The sequence below is a fragment of the Amaranthus tricolor genome, chromosome 7, assembly GCF_026212465.1.
Source record: "Amaranthus tricolor cultivar Red isolate AtriRed21 chromosome 7, ASM2621246v1, whole genome shotgun sequence".
Classification (NCBI taxonomy): domain Eukaryota; kingdom Viridiplantae; phylum Streptophyta; class Magnoliopsida; order Caryophyllales; family Amaranthaceae; genus Amaranthus; species Amaranthus tricolor.
Genome location: NC_080053.1, coordinates 30,288,417 through 30,307,411, shown reverse-complemented (window position 1 = coordinate 30,307,411; position 18,995 = coordinate 30,288,417). Strand labels below are relative to the sequence as shown.

The following is an 18,995-nucleotide window of genomic DNA, read 5'->3' as shown; positions in this document are numbered from 1 at the left end:
ATGGAATTAAAGGAATTGGAAAAACTTTAGTTCTAATGCACATTTATAATCAATTGTTACGAAACGGTGTAGATGTTTATATGATACAAGTACCTGCACAGGATAGCGAATATCAATTGCAGGAGGAGATCGGAAATGCTCTAGGATTCAAAATTCAGGAAAAGGATAGAATTCGAAGGGCAGCTTTGTTAGCACGAAAACTACAAGCAAAGAATTTTGTGCTTATTTTTGATGGTTTGAAGAACTATCTATCAGAAGATAAGGTAGGCATTCCCCTCGATGAGACATGAGGTAAGATTATTGTTTCTTCGCGTTCTTTGGATGTTTGTCGTAAAACAGGTTGCGAGAAAATGATTCCAATGGATTCACTTCCGTTTGAGGAAGCATACGCACTATTTAGACAAACATCCTACCTTGCAACACAGTCTAAAACCAACCCTGCTATCGAAGATTTAGCACAGAAAATGGTTGAGTTGTGTCAGGGCGTGCCTCGCAAAATTGTTGATACAGCAAGAGAGTTGAGAGGAGTACATGACAGTAGCATATGGGAAGATAATCTCAAACATAAGTTGAGAAATTTAGTTTCAAGTTCTGAGAGGTCAAACATTGTGCTTGGTCCATATGATTGGCGGCGGTGAATCGGAAAATATATAATCTCATTATATTATTTTCTAAATTTTGATGCTCCAAGATTATTCCAAATTATTATGACAATTTGTCGTATATACTACAACTCTACAAGTATTGTGTGAACTGCAAAACTTTAATAATTTTTAGTTTTATGTCATTACGTCTTTGGTCGTGACCTACTACATTCATTCATATAACATTTGAAGTTTATGTTGGAAATATTAAATATGTTAGGAAGATCACACATTATTAAAATAATGGATTATAGACTTGCATACAATACTCGATGGATGATCTTTCTAATACCATATAATTTTAGAAAGTACATTTTAAGTTTTTGACCATAACATAAAAATCTAGAAGTATTTCCTAAGAAATATAATTTTCTGTGTTAAATAAATTTTAATCTCAACCAAATAAAATTTTATTTATATTTTATTCTCATGTGAAATTTTATTTGCTCGCCTTAATGTAAATGTTATAACTGTTTATAATTATTACTAAACATAATTATAAATATTTAGAATTAAAATTAAACGAGACATTTGATTAAGTATATTACAACAACATGCACTAACTTCATTATAAAATGTACACTTACACACAAATAAAGGGAAAAATTAGCTAGGACCCCAACAATTGAAATACATAGCATTCTTTATAGAATCCTCAGATTGTTGCAATTTATGATTATTATCCCTAATCTTATTAGAAATCACATTAGAAGTCGATAATGAAGTCCTACACGATCGAACATTATTCGTAGCTCGTTGTTGAAGACCTCGAATTGGTGTATTCCATCTTGCAAATCCTTGATCTTTTAAGGATTCAACTGTTGCTATACTTGCTGCTACTACCCAATTCTTTGTACCCTTCATTTTTCCTGCACTTTAAATGATATTTTATAATCAAAACTAAACAAGATCAAGCTATAAGCCTATAACTTTGTTTGAGTTAAAATTTAGGAGTAAGGCCAGGCCAGAGAATTCACTACAAGCGATTTAGTGATGCCTTAAAGATTTGTTTGTTAATGAATGATGGCGATATTGGTGGGCTAATCTTGATTTGGGAGACTAAGGCTGGAGAATCGGCTATAGGCAATTTAGTGCTTGTTTTAAGGTTTGTTCGTTGATGAATGCCAATGATATTGATGGGTTAATCTTGATTTAGAAGAAGATTTAGTATTGATTACAGTAAGATTAGAGAATCGCTACAAGTGATTTAGTATTGGTTTTAAGATTTGTTTGTTATTGGTGGGTTAATATTGATTTGGAAGAAGATTTAGTGCTTTTTTAATTCAAGAATAAGATTGGAGAATCGACTATAGGCTATATAAGTGTTGGATTTAAAGGCTTGTTTGTTGATGAATGATGGTGATATGGGTGGGTTAATATATAGTGGTTGGAAAATTGTTGGCAGTTAAAGAGATAAGGTGTGGGTAAGCACGTGGTATTGGGCTTTGGGGAGATGAATTAAGGTATTTTTATTTGTTATTGATTGATTTGGGAGTATGGAGAAAGAGATGAGTCATACCCCAAATTTGGAGGGTATGAAGGTGTCTTTTTGTGAAAGTGCCACTAACTAATGCCTAATAGAATAGTGTCATTTACTCATTATTGTAGAGTTTTTATTGGGTTAAGTGTTTTGTACTATCTGTCCCTCACGAGGAGCATTGGTTAACCATGTGATACTGGATGATGATGCATTTATTTTTGCACTTTTACATAGACGTGGCATGATGATTGTGAGGATTTTTTTTAAATGTGTTTGCAAATTAGTGGTTGATTTAATTAAATGTATTTGTTAATTGCTTTGACATGTTGATTGTCAAATAACATACTGTAGTGATTGATTTAACAAATTGATATTGAATATGCTGAAGGTATTTTTAATTATAACAATAAGTCTCAAGTAGTGGATTCCTAATTATTTTTTTGCGTCTAAATATGCTAAATATTTCTCTAATAAGTTATATTGTCTCATACCCTTTAATATGATTTTAAAAAATTTGAATATTTACTAAAAAATAACTTATATATATTTTATAACTTGATATAACAATACTAGATCCAGTTAATGTTGATTGTGAGAGACTGTTTTTTGGTGGAAAAACATTTAGAAAAGAAATTTATGTATTAATAATTTATATTATTGGGCTAGTTGTCCATATATAAGACGTGTCTCACGGTGAAATTATCTGATACAAAAATTTGTGATTTTCACTTTTTTTGTTCTTTTTATGTTGATATTTTTAACAACTTTATAAAAACAATAATAACTCATATCTAAATTCAATCCAAGTAATATCAACCCTAGGCAATAGTATGCTCTGATCTTGCTACGATCATTGCTAGCTGACAATTTGAACCAATAGTCATTTACCAAATTGACTAAATCCAAGTACTACACATACTCCTAAGTTCTAATTAGGACCAATATTTATTTTTTCTCTAAACTGAAGAGAATAATTTAATTGAGTTGATTTTTTAACATAATATCAGAGCTGACGTGATAAAAGGTCAAGAGTTCAAATATCAATAGCCTTTGTTTTAAAGTGGAATATCTCATGTCAAGTTTTATAAGCACAGTTTGTGCTACGTTCACATGAATCTTCTAGCCTAAAGTGCTCTCGTGTGAGATGGCGTGTTAAAGTTAATTCCTGAGCTTAAGCTTTTAGTTGTTTCTCGACACGGACACTCGTTTCAACGGATAAACGAAATCCCGATCTTAGATTCCCCATGCAGATAAGATAAATGGCAAGAAAACTTGATTAAAGACTATGTATATATTAATTACTATACTCTACGAAACAAATATACAAAAAACCCATTAATTAGGAGTAGAAAAGATGAAGAAATTAAAAATTAATTAATTAGGTCCCCAACAACTTAAATACATGACTTTTCTAAGAGATTCTTCAGATTGATTCATGTTCTGATCGTCTCCAATATTTTGGGAAATTGAAGAATAAGATGACCCAGAAAGCTTTTTAGCTTGAGAATATGATCTAATGTTATTCTTGGCATGTTGGCTATGATTCCACCTAACAAAGCCTTGTTCTTTCATGTTTTCTATTGCTGCCATTGTTATCCAAGCTGTGCTTTTTACTGAACTCATTTTTCAAAACAAAATTTTACAAATTTAGATTGTTTGAATGGGTATTTGATTGGGAAGTGTGTAAGTTTCATGGTTTAGAAATGGTAGATGGGGTTATCGTTCTTTATAGAGGAGAAAAGTGAGTGTATGAAAAGGACCTTTTTTTAGAAATTTTTTTTAAAGTATTATCTTTTTCACTAATTTTTAAATAAGACGGTCTCACGGTGAAATCATCTCAATTGGGCTGGCTCAATATACATTTTTGTCTTAAAATGATCACTTATAACGTTAAAATATTCACTTATAATTTTAATATATATAGTCTTAGAATAATTACTTATAACATTAAAACGATTACTTATAATCTTATAGTAATCATTTAAAAAATGAGCTATTATATGAACTCGTCTCATGATGAGATGATCTCATATAATACGAGCTGTTTTTTTAGGGTAAGAAAATGATAGACACCCCTTATACTATATGTAAAAGAGAATTTAGTAATTTTTTTAGTTTAATATTGTACTTGTTTTTAAAACATGCTTTATTATATTTTACTCTACTTGAAAATCAACATAATTACGTAAAACATGTTGAGATTTTTTAAAAAAGTTAAATAATTATAATTAAAAATAAAAATTAATATATTGATTTTTACGCACAACTTCTAAGTTTTAGATATCATTATTCTCTTAAAATATAAAGATTGAACCTCTAATTTTAATTAAACAAAAATACATTTAATTAAGTTGTTTTCTTATATATAAATAGGAAGGTACTAAACTACTAATTACCCTTGTTCTCTTGGGAGACAGTGATAATTAAGGTGGGCTCCCCTAAAAAGGGGACTAGTAAGGTGAAAGTGAGCACTCAAGAAGTAGATTAGCCCTACCAAAAGAAGCATCCACATATCGCTTCCTCAGAAGCAGCCAAAATGGTGCATTGTTATCTAAGTAGGCCTAATTTTCTATGAGATATGGATAAGGCAGTTACGTGTGGGAATCTTTAGTAAACTTTTAGATGTAGACGTTGTAATATAATACAAGTTGCCTAATTAAAGTACATTATGCCCATTTATAAGTAATTAATTAAGAAGTTAACTTAATCAGGCCAAGGACGACAATTTATGACCATCAAATCAAAATGAGACTAAGAGTTATTGTATGCATATTGTAGACTCTAGCGTATAGCAAATTCAAACAGACAAAAGAAATACTTCATATTATGTCAATATGAGTTTGTCTCATTTTCTTGTCTTTATTGCAGTAGCCAGTAATCTCATCTCATCCACAAACTCATTTTCCAATTTTATCTCATTTATATATTTTGTTAATTCGCTTATTTTCTATCCTTTTTATACTACATATTAAAGTAACAAATTTCTAATGTAGAAAAATCAAAAAGAAAAAGGAAGTATTGGAGTAATTGCTACTCTTACCGATCGCAAGAGTCAAATTCAAATCAACCTGAAGTCTATTTACTATAGTCCACTGCAACAGATTTATAATTCCAAGTTCCAATTCTATTATTTAACAATTGACATCTGAAACAATGCCAATATGATCAGATTAAATCCTAGGGTTTTGACAATTGTTGGCTATTCTTTAAAAGAACCAGCTTCCTGGGTCCAGGCATATATAAGCAGAGATCATATCAAAACTTTTCAATCAATACCTTTTCCAGAGATCGTCAACAGAACAATCGCATCCTATGAAAGGAACGAGCAATTAGAGAAGCCTGCATCTGAATACCCGCCATCGGCGCTGTGACAACTGAGTTTGGAGGAAGACGGACAGGATGCAACATAACGAAGCTTTGGGATGGATCCCTCAAACACTGGATGATCAGCCGATTATGAATTTGCATCTCTTAATCAAGCAGTTAGTCTCTCAAAGAAGTACAAGTACCCCATATCCTTAGGTGGGTTGACAGAAGCTCCCACTTTCTCATCGTTGAATAGTACCCATTTACCATCCTTGTTGATATGAGCAACATAATGACCACAATGGGTTGAAGTTCCCATATGACTCACGAATCCAAGAAGTCGGTACTCTGAAAAATAGACCAATGAGCTAACTGAATGGAGTATGAACTATCTCTTGCAAGGTATTGAGATATTCATAAGATAAAGCAGCAGATAGTTAAATCCTATGCTACTCGGACTCCTCATTTTATCTTATGTACCCGTGTCGAATCATGGATTGACATGGGCAGAGCACTTGGACACTTCATTTTGAACAAGAAATATGGAACGTTTCCATAAATTAGCCCAGTATGACACTTGAAAGTGCACCCATGTTAGATATATGTTCCCAAGTCCGAGTAACATTGGACAAATCAACAAAAATAAAGAATACTTGTATCAATTATGAAGTATAAAACTAATAATTTACTCCATTCTTTATCATAATTGTACAAAAGATCAGCAACTCTTAAAAGCTCAACTGGGCAGTATGAATGTGTGATTAGAACAAGATTAGGGGCATGCAACTCCATTTTCATAAATAATACTTCTTGAAAATGTCTTAAGTCATTAACCTCGCCTTTACAATCACATGTAGAAGAGAAAAGGACTCAAGGAATCCGACTCAACAAAACCAAGAAATCAGACAAACTAAGAAAGTCATGCCAGCATAACTTCTATGCATCAAAAGGCTACTTTATTCCCTCAAGGGCAAGAGTGGATGAAAAAAGAGAACTTACTTCCTGAGCCATCTGGTAGTTCAGCGTCAGCTACAGCAGCTCCGCTGCTTGATGTGTCCATATCCGATGTGGACGAAGTGTTTGGATTGCTAAAAATCCAATCAGTCGCTTTCTCAATATCTCCGCCCTATGCAATTTTAATGTCAAAATCACAAAACATAGAAGAACATAGATCATTCAAGCACAAAGAAAAAGACTAATACCGTAGCCATGAGAGCATTTCGAGCAACTTCTTCTGAGAAACCAAATGTAACCAAAGTGTCAATTTTTGACTGATCAACAGAAGCGGGAGTACTTTGAGACACATCTGATACAGGGTCATTTATATCTGACAAAATTAATTTTAGCAAAGAAATACTTGTTACAATCTGAATACTTTTAGTAAGCTCCAAAAATAGATGATATACAATGAAATGAGATGTTCATGTCATTAGACTAAACATTAAAAAATACTTACCAGGATCATCCATGTGAGCAAGCAGCCAATTCATTGCCTCTTCAACCCCAGCATTGGAAGTATTAATGGCAGCTTTTTCACAAGCCACTTGGCCGAATCCCATGGACATAAGTTGAGAAACAATAAACTCATTGGCTATAACTCTGGTAGACTCTGTGTCACCCTCACCTGTGAAAAAACAATAGCAAACAAAAAACAGTAGAGAATAATTAGTTCTTCCAATTGATGATGAGCAAACAGAAATGCATAGAAAACAAAACATAATTTACCACTTTCAGGTAACAGCTCTTCTCCAGGTTGAAGACCCTTACTCCGCATGTGACTGATGTCGATCATATCGGGTACATCTATGTAGACATCTAAAAGGAAGAAAAGGAAGAGGCCTAAGTACTGATAGAAGTCGACCACATATTAATATTGGCCAAGAAATAAAGAAATTAATGAAATACCAAGCTTTTTGGGTACCCATCCATCCTCCATAACAAACTTCCTCATGTGCAAGACCAAATAATCGGGGAAGGATGTCAGTCCAGTAGTTCTGCACAAAAATTAGAAAGCCAAACTATGGTCATTTGTTATGGCACAAGACATGAATATGCCATTCAAATCATTCTTGTTAGGCTGTTACATTAATTTATGAGAATAATATCTAGCAAATGGGTTTACTTACTTTGTAGCAGTTGCCTTTGTCTTCAATGCAGTGCTGTAGAAGTCCATCACCTCCTCAGGAGCTGAGTAGCTAGCTAGGCAAGCTTCTAATGGCACCCTTGGGCGAACTACTTCACTAGCATCACTGTAACATCACACAAGCTGAGTAAAATACTTGCAACCATGGAACATGAATCACATGACAATCATAAAGGTCGACTCACATATCCTTTCCTTCAGAATCAGCTTCAGATTTCAATTTCTGGAACACTTCTAGTTGATCTAGAATTTAAATCACATCACATACATGTAAGAAAATGCAGGCACAATAAATAATAAATCAATATATTTTACCCTGAAAAGCATAAAAATACATTGACTTAGCATACCCTTATTTGTTGCAGCATGCAATGGAATATTGAGAGAAAGAATGTAGTCATAGCGTCTATTGTAAGTAACTTTTCCAGAGGGGCACTGAATTCGATCTTCAATGCCGAACTTGAAATTTCTTGAAGGATCCAGTTTCGGATTCCCGGCATTAACCCGTTCAACTTGTTCTAGAAGGTGTAGAAAAAACTCTAACGCATCCTAGCCAGAGTAAAGCAGAGAAGCCAGTCATACTTTGTTAAAAAATAATTGAGAAGGAAAAATTGAAAGAGCCATGGTCAAGTATATAACAAACTCAGACATGAGGCAAACCCATTCCTTTCGTCAAGCAGTCTACAGAAGCTTAACCAAGAAACTGAAACAACAGGGTGCCCTACGTGCTAACTGATCAATACATTGACACATCTATCAGACCTCAACAGGAGTAGTCTAGTCAAGAATCAAATTTGAGATTATGTCCCTTTTATTATATAGGAGTATATTTCATTGGCAATCTTCAAGTCAAGGTCAAAAGATGTTGAAAACCCAAACAAAATTGGGGTCAGCTCTATCTCAAAGGTCTGTGTAGAAGATCAGCCAAAAAAGCAGATGGACCTCTATATTTCCACACATCTACTGTATGCTTACACATATAAAGCTATCAATTGGGACAGTTTCTCAATTAGATGCAGTGTTATGCAGCAGTATGACCAACAAAACAGATGACCTCAAACTATTTTCACAGGAAAATCAGCACGTCACAACGAAAGCAGTTGGTTTTCAGGCAGCCCGAGAAAATGGACAAACCTGCTGTCTCATGGTAGAAAATTCTGGATGACTGGCAGCAATTACTGTCTTGAACATCCGAGGAGGGATGCCTTCCTGCTTCTGAAGATCCAGATACAGCCAAGAAAAAGAAAATAGCATTCTTTAGTTCTCTTGTCTGAGAAAGGCAAAAGGAAAAGAAAAACTACGAAAAATTCTCAGCAAGCAAATAAATTTTTTCATAGCAATAGTATAAACCACCAATCAAAATCTACACAAACAATGATTCCGTTTGGACATAGAACAAGTTAACACTTCCATGAAACATTCTAGCACAAGGTGCAACTTTTTCATAAGTTTCCTTTCCTCAAGAGTTCTCTTTTTATCCCCTCAAAAATTTGTGCTCAGGAGTCGAAAGTGAGATTTTCTCTTATGGTCTTGTGGAGATAATTGAACACAAATATATCATGCTCCATTACTTTTCCCCCTTTCATCTTCAATAACAATAACCAAAATTGAGGGAGAACCGGCTATCACTAAAATACAGATTATTACTTTCATTTCAAAATGAATGCTAAGTTGCCTTTTATACAACCAAATACACTTCTCTGATTGTCAATATCTAGTGTATTACTAAAAATCATAAAAATTCTATTACCAGGAGTATGATGATTAAGATGATGTACTTAAAATCATAAAAAGTTATTATTTTGAAAGTATAGAGACAAATCTAACAAAATCTCATTAAGCAAAAATTAACATTGTGAAGATTGAGTCAAAGTCAATAATTATAGAGATAATTCAATTTAGACGACCCAATTTGAACTCCAAAATGACTTATACTGCGTATATACAAGTCCCGAATTGCATAGTGACTAAGTGACTAGTCAACAAGTATCCCTTGTGACTTTTCAAAGACAAAGATCATAAAATTTGACCTTATTTTTCGCAAATATACAAAAAGAAAATAAATTGGACTTCCAAGATTTGTTTTAGAGAGTACTTTGAAATATCAACTTTGTTTCGTTTTTAAAAAATCTCACTAAAACTCATTATAGTAAAATTTACGCATATAAGACCGTCGAACCATTTAGAGGACAATGAATTTGATAAGGAGGATTTACTATTTTGAGATGTTAAAAAAATTGTACTCTTCCTAGATTGAAAAGTAATAAAGGTCAAAAGTTAAGACTACCGAACATACCCCCTCCCCAACACTACGTGGAATGTAGAGAGGATAGGAAGAATACACTTGCGCCGAAGGGTATTCAGTGGCATCAAGACGATAGCCAATACTTACTGAGATGTAGCTCAGGAGTGACTTCATAAGAGTACTCTCCAGCCCCATGAAGGGGATTATTACACTTGTTCCCATCCAACTGTCTAAATGGCTTATTTTCGTTTCTTCCAGCTACAAACCTTAGTATCTCCAATTGCATTTGTATTGAAAATTATTTAAAGCATGTAAAGACTCAAGACCTTTTTTGCGGTGAAGGTGAGGGGCATATTTAACTCAACATAAAGAGTAGCGATCACCATGAACCTAATTTAATCAAACCAAAACCAAAAACTTAATTGAAGTAAGACAGGAATATTTTGTCTTGAAACACAAGTAATTCAAGAAAGAAAATATCAAGGAAACGACACGAAAGAAAACTGAAAGGATGATGGACTAACAGCCAGATGTAACCTACTTTCAGTTTGTCCATATAACACTCCTCTCTTATATTTATCCTCAAGTGAGGTTGAGACTCTTCCACATACACAAAAAACAGACACCTCCAACGAATTACTGGCACTCTAGCAGTACTTTTTGTACTGAACAACCAAGTTATAGATTATATCCTTTCAACATTTTGAAACACAACCAATAAATCATAGAGCTCTCTTTTTGTCTTTTAGGAAGGAGATGATTCTAAGTAATCTACTGCTACATAATAAAGTTAGTTACTTTTAATATTCAAAGGCCAATTATCAACTCAACTTGACATATGAAAGCAGATCCAAATGATAATGAGTGAGAAATAAGATGGCACTAATGGTACGTGACTATATAGATAATCAAACAACTAATGTCCAAACTACTCAATTAGTAACATCAAAACCCATGCACTGATATAAAATGTGGGAAGGAAACTAAAATGCATGAAAGAACGACATTTGTGAAGAAAAAAAAAATAGAGATAGGCACTATCTACAAAGCTCACCTCTGATGATGGAATTGAATATCTCCCGGAGAGCAATCCATGGCCGAGTTTTGTCCTACCACACAATATTGTCAGTTGCTACTTGCTAGTGAAATGTGACATCGGGAAATAAATTCATCAAGGAATAATGAAATTTGCAAAACTTTGAGGATCAATTCATAAAAAGTATAACTGAATGGAGTTTATATATGTTTCAAAATTAACTTTACAAATCTGCTATACATTACAGGGCAATTTTTTCATTCAGAAAATGACGTGTCACTTATTCATCACCAGGCATTGAAATTATGGAGATTGTGTATCATAATCGATCCCGACTCCCGAGATACATGAATAACCTATGAAGAAGGTACACTGTGGTATGTAGATTAGTGAAACCCTTTGGAAATAGATTGGCTAAATTTTCAATGCAAGTTGGAAAGACTAGCTGCTCAGCAGAACTTATGTTGGTAAACCCTCTTAGTTATCCCTCTGGCTCTATGATCTCCCCATGCTCGATACCTGACTTGACATTGATGCCAATCCTGGCGGTGTCAACAACAAACACGAGCACTGGACCATAGCAGAATCATATACAATTATAGTGAAAGTTGTAAAAGGAGGAGCCTGAAGGATAGTTAAAAATTACTAAATCCTCACAGAGAAGATGATGCAGAGAACAATAAGGTGGTCAAATACCTCGCAATAAGATGGTAACATCTGGTATAATGTGAAACTGGTAAAAAGGTATCGAAAAGGGAGCCAAAAGGCAATAGAAGATGCCCTGTGGCAGACGATAGAATGGACGCCCTGAGGCATTCACTTAACGTCTCGCCGAGCCTTATCAAGGCGCCTTGCCCATCCCCGCCCAAGGCACATGCCATAGGCGCGCTAGGTGAGAGTTTTTAAACCAAGGTTGATGGATCTTTCATGAAAAAAAGTCTAAGTCGAGATTTACCTGAGGCGAGGACTGAATGGTGGGTGGGGAACATTAGGAATGAGATGATGCTTGGGAAGTATTTGTATGAAGTGTTGAGAATGTCCTAATGCTAAGAGGTAGGTGTCATAGAGAGTTGAAGCTAACTATGGATGGTATTTCAGATGTTTTCTAGCATTTTAATTCTTGGTATGTAATGAAAATGTTTATGTGCATTCTTCCCCCATGTACCCATATATACAGTACCTTCCAGGCTTCCCCTATCCCTCCCCACCCCTACTCCAATCCATATCCCATTCAAAATTGGAGTTAAGAAGAAAACTTCATTTTGTGTAAAAACATTCAAACCATAGTTCATGACATCAAACATCCAAAACAGATAGCAGTACAAAATCTCTTTACCCAACTAATCAAGATGTAACAAGGGTAACCTAACAGCTATAGCCTAGGTGATATAATTAAAAGAGGATGGGGATGCTAGTTCACTTACAACTGCATATTCAGATCCACCGTAGGATCAGCAGGGGCAGAATCAAAAGCACTTTTTAAGTCTTGGTTCGCATAATATCTGATTGGATAATCACACAATAAACATTAAATGAATATGAGCATCTCAGCGACAAATAGAATACTAGCAAAAGGACACAAGAAAAAAATATATATTCGAAAGACAAACAAACCTAGAAATAAAAGCTTGTGTGGTATATGCTACTTGCATGGTCGCTGCCAGATAACAGCTGTAATGAAATTCAAGGAACAATTAAGAGTTGAATTATTATCAATAACCCAAAGAAACCATTTAGTGTCAAAGAGTAACACCTGTTGCCAAGATTGACAAGTCCAGTATAACCAGGGCCAAATAATGGCTGAAGTGCCTCTGTACTTTCTTGGATTCGATTCCAATCAAAGTTTGTATTCTGGTCAAGCTCCTTTTCCGCAGTGGTCATTTCAGTCTAATGAAGATAAGTAAACAAATTGTAAGATAACAGGAAATTAAAAAATAAATAATTGAGATAAACCCCATAACTAAGAATACATAGCAAAAGAGTGTTTGAAAGCAATAATTTCTAGCTCTTTGAGAAAACAGACATTTTAATACATTATGCTAGCTCAGCTAAGGGTCCATCATGCAATCTGATACACAATAACTCATTCATTGTATACAGCAACAAAAATGCTAAAGCTTTCATCCCAACAACATTCAACGTGAGGAATCGCTGCTTACAAAGATTATAATTTATTTGGTCCTATCTACTAAAATAATTTATTCAATGATCATCCAAACATATTTTCTTTCTCAATTTATTTCTACCTATTACCATAAGCTCATGCGAACCCCAATCGTTCATTTCATTTTTCACTCCAATTATCATGATCATATTTGGCTTACTTCTTTTTCTTCTAAGCTCCTCACAGTTCCATTTTACCACTTTTCGATCTGCTGCATTTCCAATCTTCTTCGCACATGATCAAACCAGCGTAAAAGGTTTTGACTCATTTTTACTTCAACAACTCCAAAATTCTTCATTATGTTTTCATTTCAAATTGTATCCTTTTAGAGTATCCACTCATCCATCTTACCATACACATCAAAGCTACCCAATTTCCCTATAATAATCATTTTTTGAAAGTTTAACATGACTATATACTAATCGTGATTCGTGTCTAATGCCATTCAAGCGGTACTAGTCATGTGAACATGGCCCATGTAACTTAATGGAAGTAAGAAACAAACATTGTGTGCGCATGTAGAATATCCCCAGCTAACCAACTTACAAACATGAACCTTTCTACAATTAACTCTAAAACTTTGGGAAAAGAATAAATAATGATTGAAGCTCCTCAATCAAAATTTAAATTACACACCTTTTGCAATGAAGAAAAATCAATCCCAAAATGTGCCAAATGTTGTGGAAGAAGAGGATCAATGACACTTTCATCCTCCGCATAAGAGAATACATCTGACATTTCAAAATGAACCATAACTATATCAGACATCAACAAAAATGGACTCAAGCTTTTTGAATTTGCTCATAACTCATAAGGAAAAACGGAGTTGGTCATCTTAAATTTACATATTGAAAATGGTAATTCAAAGAGTACGCATCAACTAGCTATAATAGAGTTTCTCACTTTTTATTCCAAGACAGTTCAACAAACTCACTCATATTATAAGCTTTAGGCTACTGTAGTAGGAGCGCAAAGAAAAAAGGATATGGGAAAGGAACCTCTTCTAAGCCTTCCAAGAACACTAAACGCCTTGAACAGGATTGAATTCAAATGCAAACAAGATTCAACTAAAATGCATATTATATAACATGATACAATGGTAATTGAATCACGATGAACAGATTTTGAATGATAAAATGCATGTTTATATGAGGTGTAAAACATCACCATGCTCTTCTCACCAGTATCATTTAACTTAACTAGCCAAGGCTTTATTTTCCAGTGCTTTATAATTTGTCAACTAAAGAAGATTGCAGAAGTCTCAGCATCTGGATTTCCAGGGAAGATGCTGTGAGGATTCTTCAAATGGATTCATGTTAACAATAAGCATCTCCTCCAGTATAAATCAAACTTTCACAACACCGAGAGACACTGCCATATTTCAAATCCCAAGCTCATGATATTGTAATTAAGCTCAAATAGTCCAAAAGCTCCTATCATTTTGGAATACAACATCTTAGCCACCATGCTCAAAACAATGAATACGATGGCCAAGTCCTCAATAATGGAACCTAATATACTAAATCTACAAATTGTGAATTAAGTTTAGTGCATTATAAGACATTTAGGACTAGCCACTAAGTTTGGGAAATTTCATGATATTTGAAAATTCACAGGAGAACTAGACAGCAAATTAGGTAATGGTGGTCCTGACACCCTAATTAGCACAATCCCCTTTAGATCAGGCAATGGTAACTTGATGTTAAAGTTGGCAATATTTGGTCCCGTTGATCAGAAAGTAAAGTGTTAATAACATCAAAGAAGGGCCAAGCTTTGGGAATTTTTATTAAACTATCCAACTTTAGAATAGTCAAGATATTCAACTTATGGTCACAAAGAACATAGTCATACATAATTAAGTTTATAAATGAGCACGCCAAAGTATCACATAATTTTCACAAAAGAAAATGCTACTTTCAAGTTCATGTAAAGAAAGAACGACATAAAAGGTAAAGAAAAAATTAGATGCCGAGCTTATATACATAAGCAGACAACTAAAATCTTAATATACAAAGCGACAAAATGATGTACAAGACACATTAAAGCCAAAAGGTGACACTACCTGCAGCCTCCAAATCAGCAGTTATTGTGCCAAGCTTCACCGCAAGAGGGTACTTTGTCTCATTATAATGCTCAACAGCATGATTGTTACCACCAGTTCCATCCCAATTTCTTCTACCACAAAGGATTGTTCCATCTGTTAGATTTAGCCAAAGGTTTTCTGTTTTATCACACTTTACACATTTCCACCCTGAAGGAGGAACAATAACTCCATTGTCAATCTGTTGCAAGTCCATGGCATATGCACTGATTTGCTTCTCAACTACCCAAGCTGCAACTTGCTCTTTCCGCTCAGCACCCTCAGCCAATAAAATAGCATCAACTGCCAACCTTACCTACAATACGCATGTCATGCAAAGCCAATAGACGCATGTTCGAATAGTTAACATATACAGCAACACAATTGACGAGTTTGAATAACTGAAAATCTCAATTTGAGAGTGTTGATGCAGACTACTTATTAATAAATAAAGCAATATATTATTTCAACATCTTGATACATACACTTAGCTTGGAATTTTGGATAGAACAGAGCTTTCGAAATACACAGAAATAAATTTCTCAATGAAGCAGATTTTCCACTTCAAAATTGGTATCGATCAATGCTCATGCCTAACTGTTACCAAGCCAAGTAAGAAGGGGGAGGACCTCTTGCATTTTTAAAAAGAACAGTAAGTACCTTTTCAGGCAACTCAACAGAGGGAAATGGAAGACTAGCATATTCCGGCAATATAACAATGTTATATTTCTCTTCATATTCAGGCTCACCGCTACCAAAACCCCCTTCTACACCTACAATTACACAAAGAATATTAGTTTTCCCTCCACCACAAGGTAACATTAACACACCATACAATAATGCGGATCAAAATTTTTGTAGTCAATTCAGCAATTTAAGAAATCTATTCTAGCCATTGTAGCACATCTACCAACACCCTTAAACTGCAGAAGCGCAGAGAAATTCTGCAAACTCACTATTTCAGTAATTAGGAAAATTCTTCTCTAAAAATTATTGAGACTCAAAATATGTGTTAGATAAGGGAGTTAAAGAACAATGAGTGTTTGAAATTCAAACTACAGTTTTGAGAACAGAGTCACATTATTGCTTGTGAAAGTTAGACTATTAAACCCTAAATCACAAGGATCATATTCCATTCTGCATTATTTTGCAACGTCTATGACTATAAATCCTTGCTTAAGCTATTTAACCTTCTTTTGAAGTTTATTTTCATTTGGAAGAGAACGGAGTCCTAAAACCATCTCATGGTTAATTCATTATGGCAAGGATGTGTACATCTTACCCAGCATCTCACACCTTCATGGAACCTTAACTCAATTTAAGTTGTATTCTTATAATGTACCCATCAAACATTTCAAGCACATAGTTCAGCAAAAATTCGACGTGAAACCACAACAGTCCAATTATTATTCCATCACAACCAAACAATGATTGGGAAAGAAAACGACTACAGCAACAATGTCAAAGCCACAAAATAAATATTGGGATCGGCTGGTGATAAATTATAATACAAACTCCGGTAGTTGGTATTCATCAAACAATATTGTTTTACATCTTGTTCTTAATGTATTAAAAAAAATCAAAATCTTGTTTGAGTCGTCTTAATACATCTTTTTATAATTCCAACTTTTTATAAATGCAAATATATTAAAGTTCAAAATAGTGGTATAAGGTGAAATCAAAATATGTAGCAACTAAAAATACAGAGTATCCAAAATGCATACCAATTGCCAAGATAGTTGGCTTCTTTGAAGGTCTGTCTTCGGCAACCACCTTTTGTGTTTGCTTAATATGCAGATAAACCGGATTTCCAGACTTTGCGTAGTTCCAATTGACAAAATCTTTCCCGAATGCGAGGAAAGAACTCATATCCACAAACAAACCACCTTCCGACTTCTAAAACAACAGAAAATATCCAACATAATCAAAGTCAACTAGAAACAATGCACTCTTGATAAATGCAGCAATACTACCGAGAACTCAAAAAAATAACATAACTAACAATTAACAGGTATAATTCAGCTTCCATTTCAAATTCAAAATTTTCCATTGCAATTCCTCAAAACCTAGGTTTTATAGGCAATTATTTTAGTATCGAACCTGCACCATTTTAGACTAGTTACAACTAAAATTCAATGAGCAAACAAACAGCATAATCAATCACTAGGTTAAACAGCGATCAACAAACTATAATTGATTGATCTTTGCAGAAGTAAAGCTAAAAAAACGAAAAAAAAAAAAAAAGGAAAAAACGACCTGGAGAATCAAAAGAAACACAAAACTGAACTAAAACAATCCATGCTTGAAAATGCTGCATAATCATCAAGAACTTCAAAATATAACATCCTCAAAAACAGTTAACACATAAAATTCAGCAACCATTTCAAACATTTCTATAATCTGCCATTGCAACTCCTCAAGACCTAGGTTTTGGAATCTTTTTGGTATTAAAATTGCACCATTTTAGACTAATTAGGACTGAAATTCAATGTGCAAGTGCAAACAGTATAATCACTCAGTAGGTTTAAAAACGATTAACAAACTAAACTTTGATTGAACTTTGCAAAATTCCTGCGAAACAAAGTAAAATAAATCGAAAATGAAAAGAAAAAAACGCAATGGAGTATCGAAAGGCACACAGAATACAACCAAAAACAATGCATACTTGAAAAATGCAGCATAATCATCAATAACTCAAAGTAGGTCACAAACATATACCAATAACAACATAATAAACAATAAAGACATAGGAGTAAAATTCAGCAACCATGTCAAAGTCGAAATTTCTATAATTCGCCATTGCAGCTCCTCAAAACCTAGGTTTTCGACGCAATCTCTTTAGTACAGAACTTGCACCATTTTAGACTGATTACGACTAAACTCAGTGTGCAACCAAACAACATAATAAATCATTCGGTTAAAAAACGATCAAGAAACTAAACTTAATTGAACTTCGCAAAATCTCAGCTGGAAACAATAAACAAAAAATTTTAAAAAGAAAACTCACCGGAGTATCGAAAGAAACGCAACATTCTTGTTTGAAAATGCGATTAGTAGGTTCAGGAATTCGAACACGGGAGAGGTTTGCTCTGAGTAACTCCATGGCTTCCACCATTTTTGATTGGGATGAATGAGAGAGAAAGAGAGAGTAGTAGAGGAGGAAGGAAGGAAGGAAGGAATCAGTGAAGAGTTTGTTTGCCCTAAGGTGGAGCGACTGACTTTACGCCGAAAGAAATACAAGTACTTCTACGGACTCCTTGAATGAGAATAGAGACAGACAAAGGCGTATTCACATTCAAAACGCCTTATCTAAATTTGAATTCGATTTTGTACGATACTCTAGTCTCTTGCCAATTTACTTCCTCCGTCCCGAGTTTTTTTATTTGGAATTTTTTTTATTCATCTTGATGCAAAGATTATTAATATTTAATTATTATAATTTTTATTTATATATAATTCTAGATATTAAAGATTAAATTAGTGTATTGAACTGCGTGAAAAAACAAATATTTTGTATTGATTAAATAATATTTTTTATTGATTCAATTTTAGGGGGTTATTTGACTATAGTAAACTTGAATAACTCGATTACATGCTATAGTAGATAATGCACCAAAAAAAAAATTGAAAATTAATGTAAAAATAGAGAAAAATTTTAAAAATTTACATAAAAAATTCTAAATAGTAAGAAAAATCATAAATTTTATAACATTTTTTAAATATTTTTTTAAAAATTTTGTTTTAATTTATTTTTTTAGATAAAACTTGCTATCGATTACCGGGTTTATTCTAAGAAAATACCCCTTAAAGTTGGAATTATTCATGATTAATCAATGAATGGGATAATTTTAGGAAAATCATAAAAAGTTTGAAATATTGTTGATAATTTTTCCTTAA

The 18,995-nt window shown here is 33.7% G+C and overlaps 1 protein-coding gene across 1 annotated transcript; it reads right to left on the bottom strand.

The window, feature by feature from the left end:
• Window positions 1–5,124: 5,124 nt before the first annotated feature.
• LOC130818242 (ubiquitin carboxyl-terminal hydrolase 14) lies at window positions 5,125–18,403 on the bottom strand. The gene is made up of 19 exons (XM_057684337.1): window positions 18,106–18,403; window positions 16,823–16,994; window positions 15,759–15,871; window positions 15,081–15,414; window positions 13,655–13,749; window positions 12,608–12,741; window positions 12,469–12,525; window positions 12,279–12,356; window positions 10,873–10,927; window positions 8,708–8,788; window positions 7,924–8,122; window positions 7,759–7,816; window positions 7,557–7,679; window positions 7,336–7,424; window positions 7,156–7,245; window positions 6,887–7,054; window positions 6,633–6,757; window positions 6,430–6,556; window positions 5,125–5,778 (listed from the first exon to the last, which is right to left on the bottom strand). Exons 1-19 carry the CDS (start codon window positions 18,211–18,213, stop codon window positions 5,600–5,602), a joined length of 2,385 nt encoding a protein of 794 aa, XP_057540320.1. The 5' UTR covers window positions 18,214–18,403; the 3' UTR covers window positions 5,125–5,599.
• Between the last annotated feature and the right edge of the window lie 592 nt (window positions 18,404–18,995).

Coding starts and splice junctions, on each gene's coding strand:
- LOC130818242 (XM_057684337.1), bottom strand. CDS start 18,213: ATGGTGGAAGCCATGGAGTTACTCAGAGCAAACCTCTCCCGTGTTCGA. Junction 15,415..15,758: donor CTGTTGAGTTGCCTGAAAAG/GTACTTACTGTT, acceptor TGCGTATTGTAG/GTAAGGTTGGCAGTTGATGC. Junction 5,779..6,429: donor ACTACCAGATGGCTCAGGAA/GTAAGTTCTCTT, acceptor TCTATTTTTCAG/AGTACCGACTTCTTGGATTC.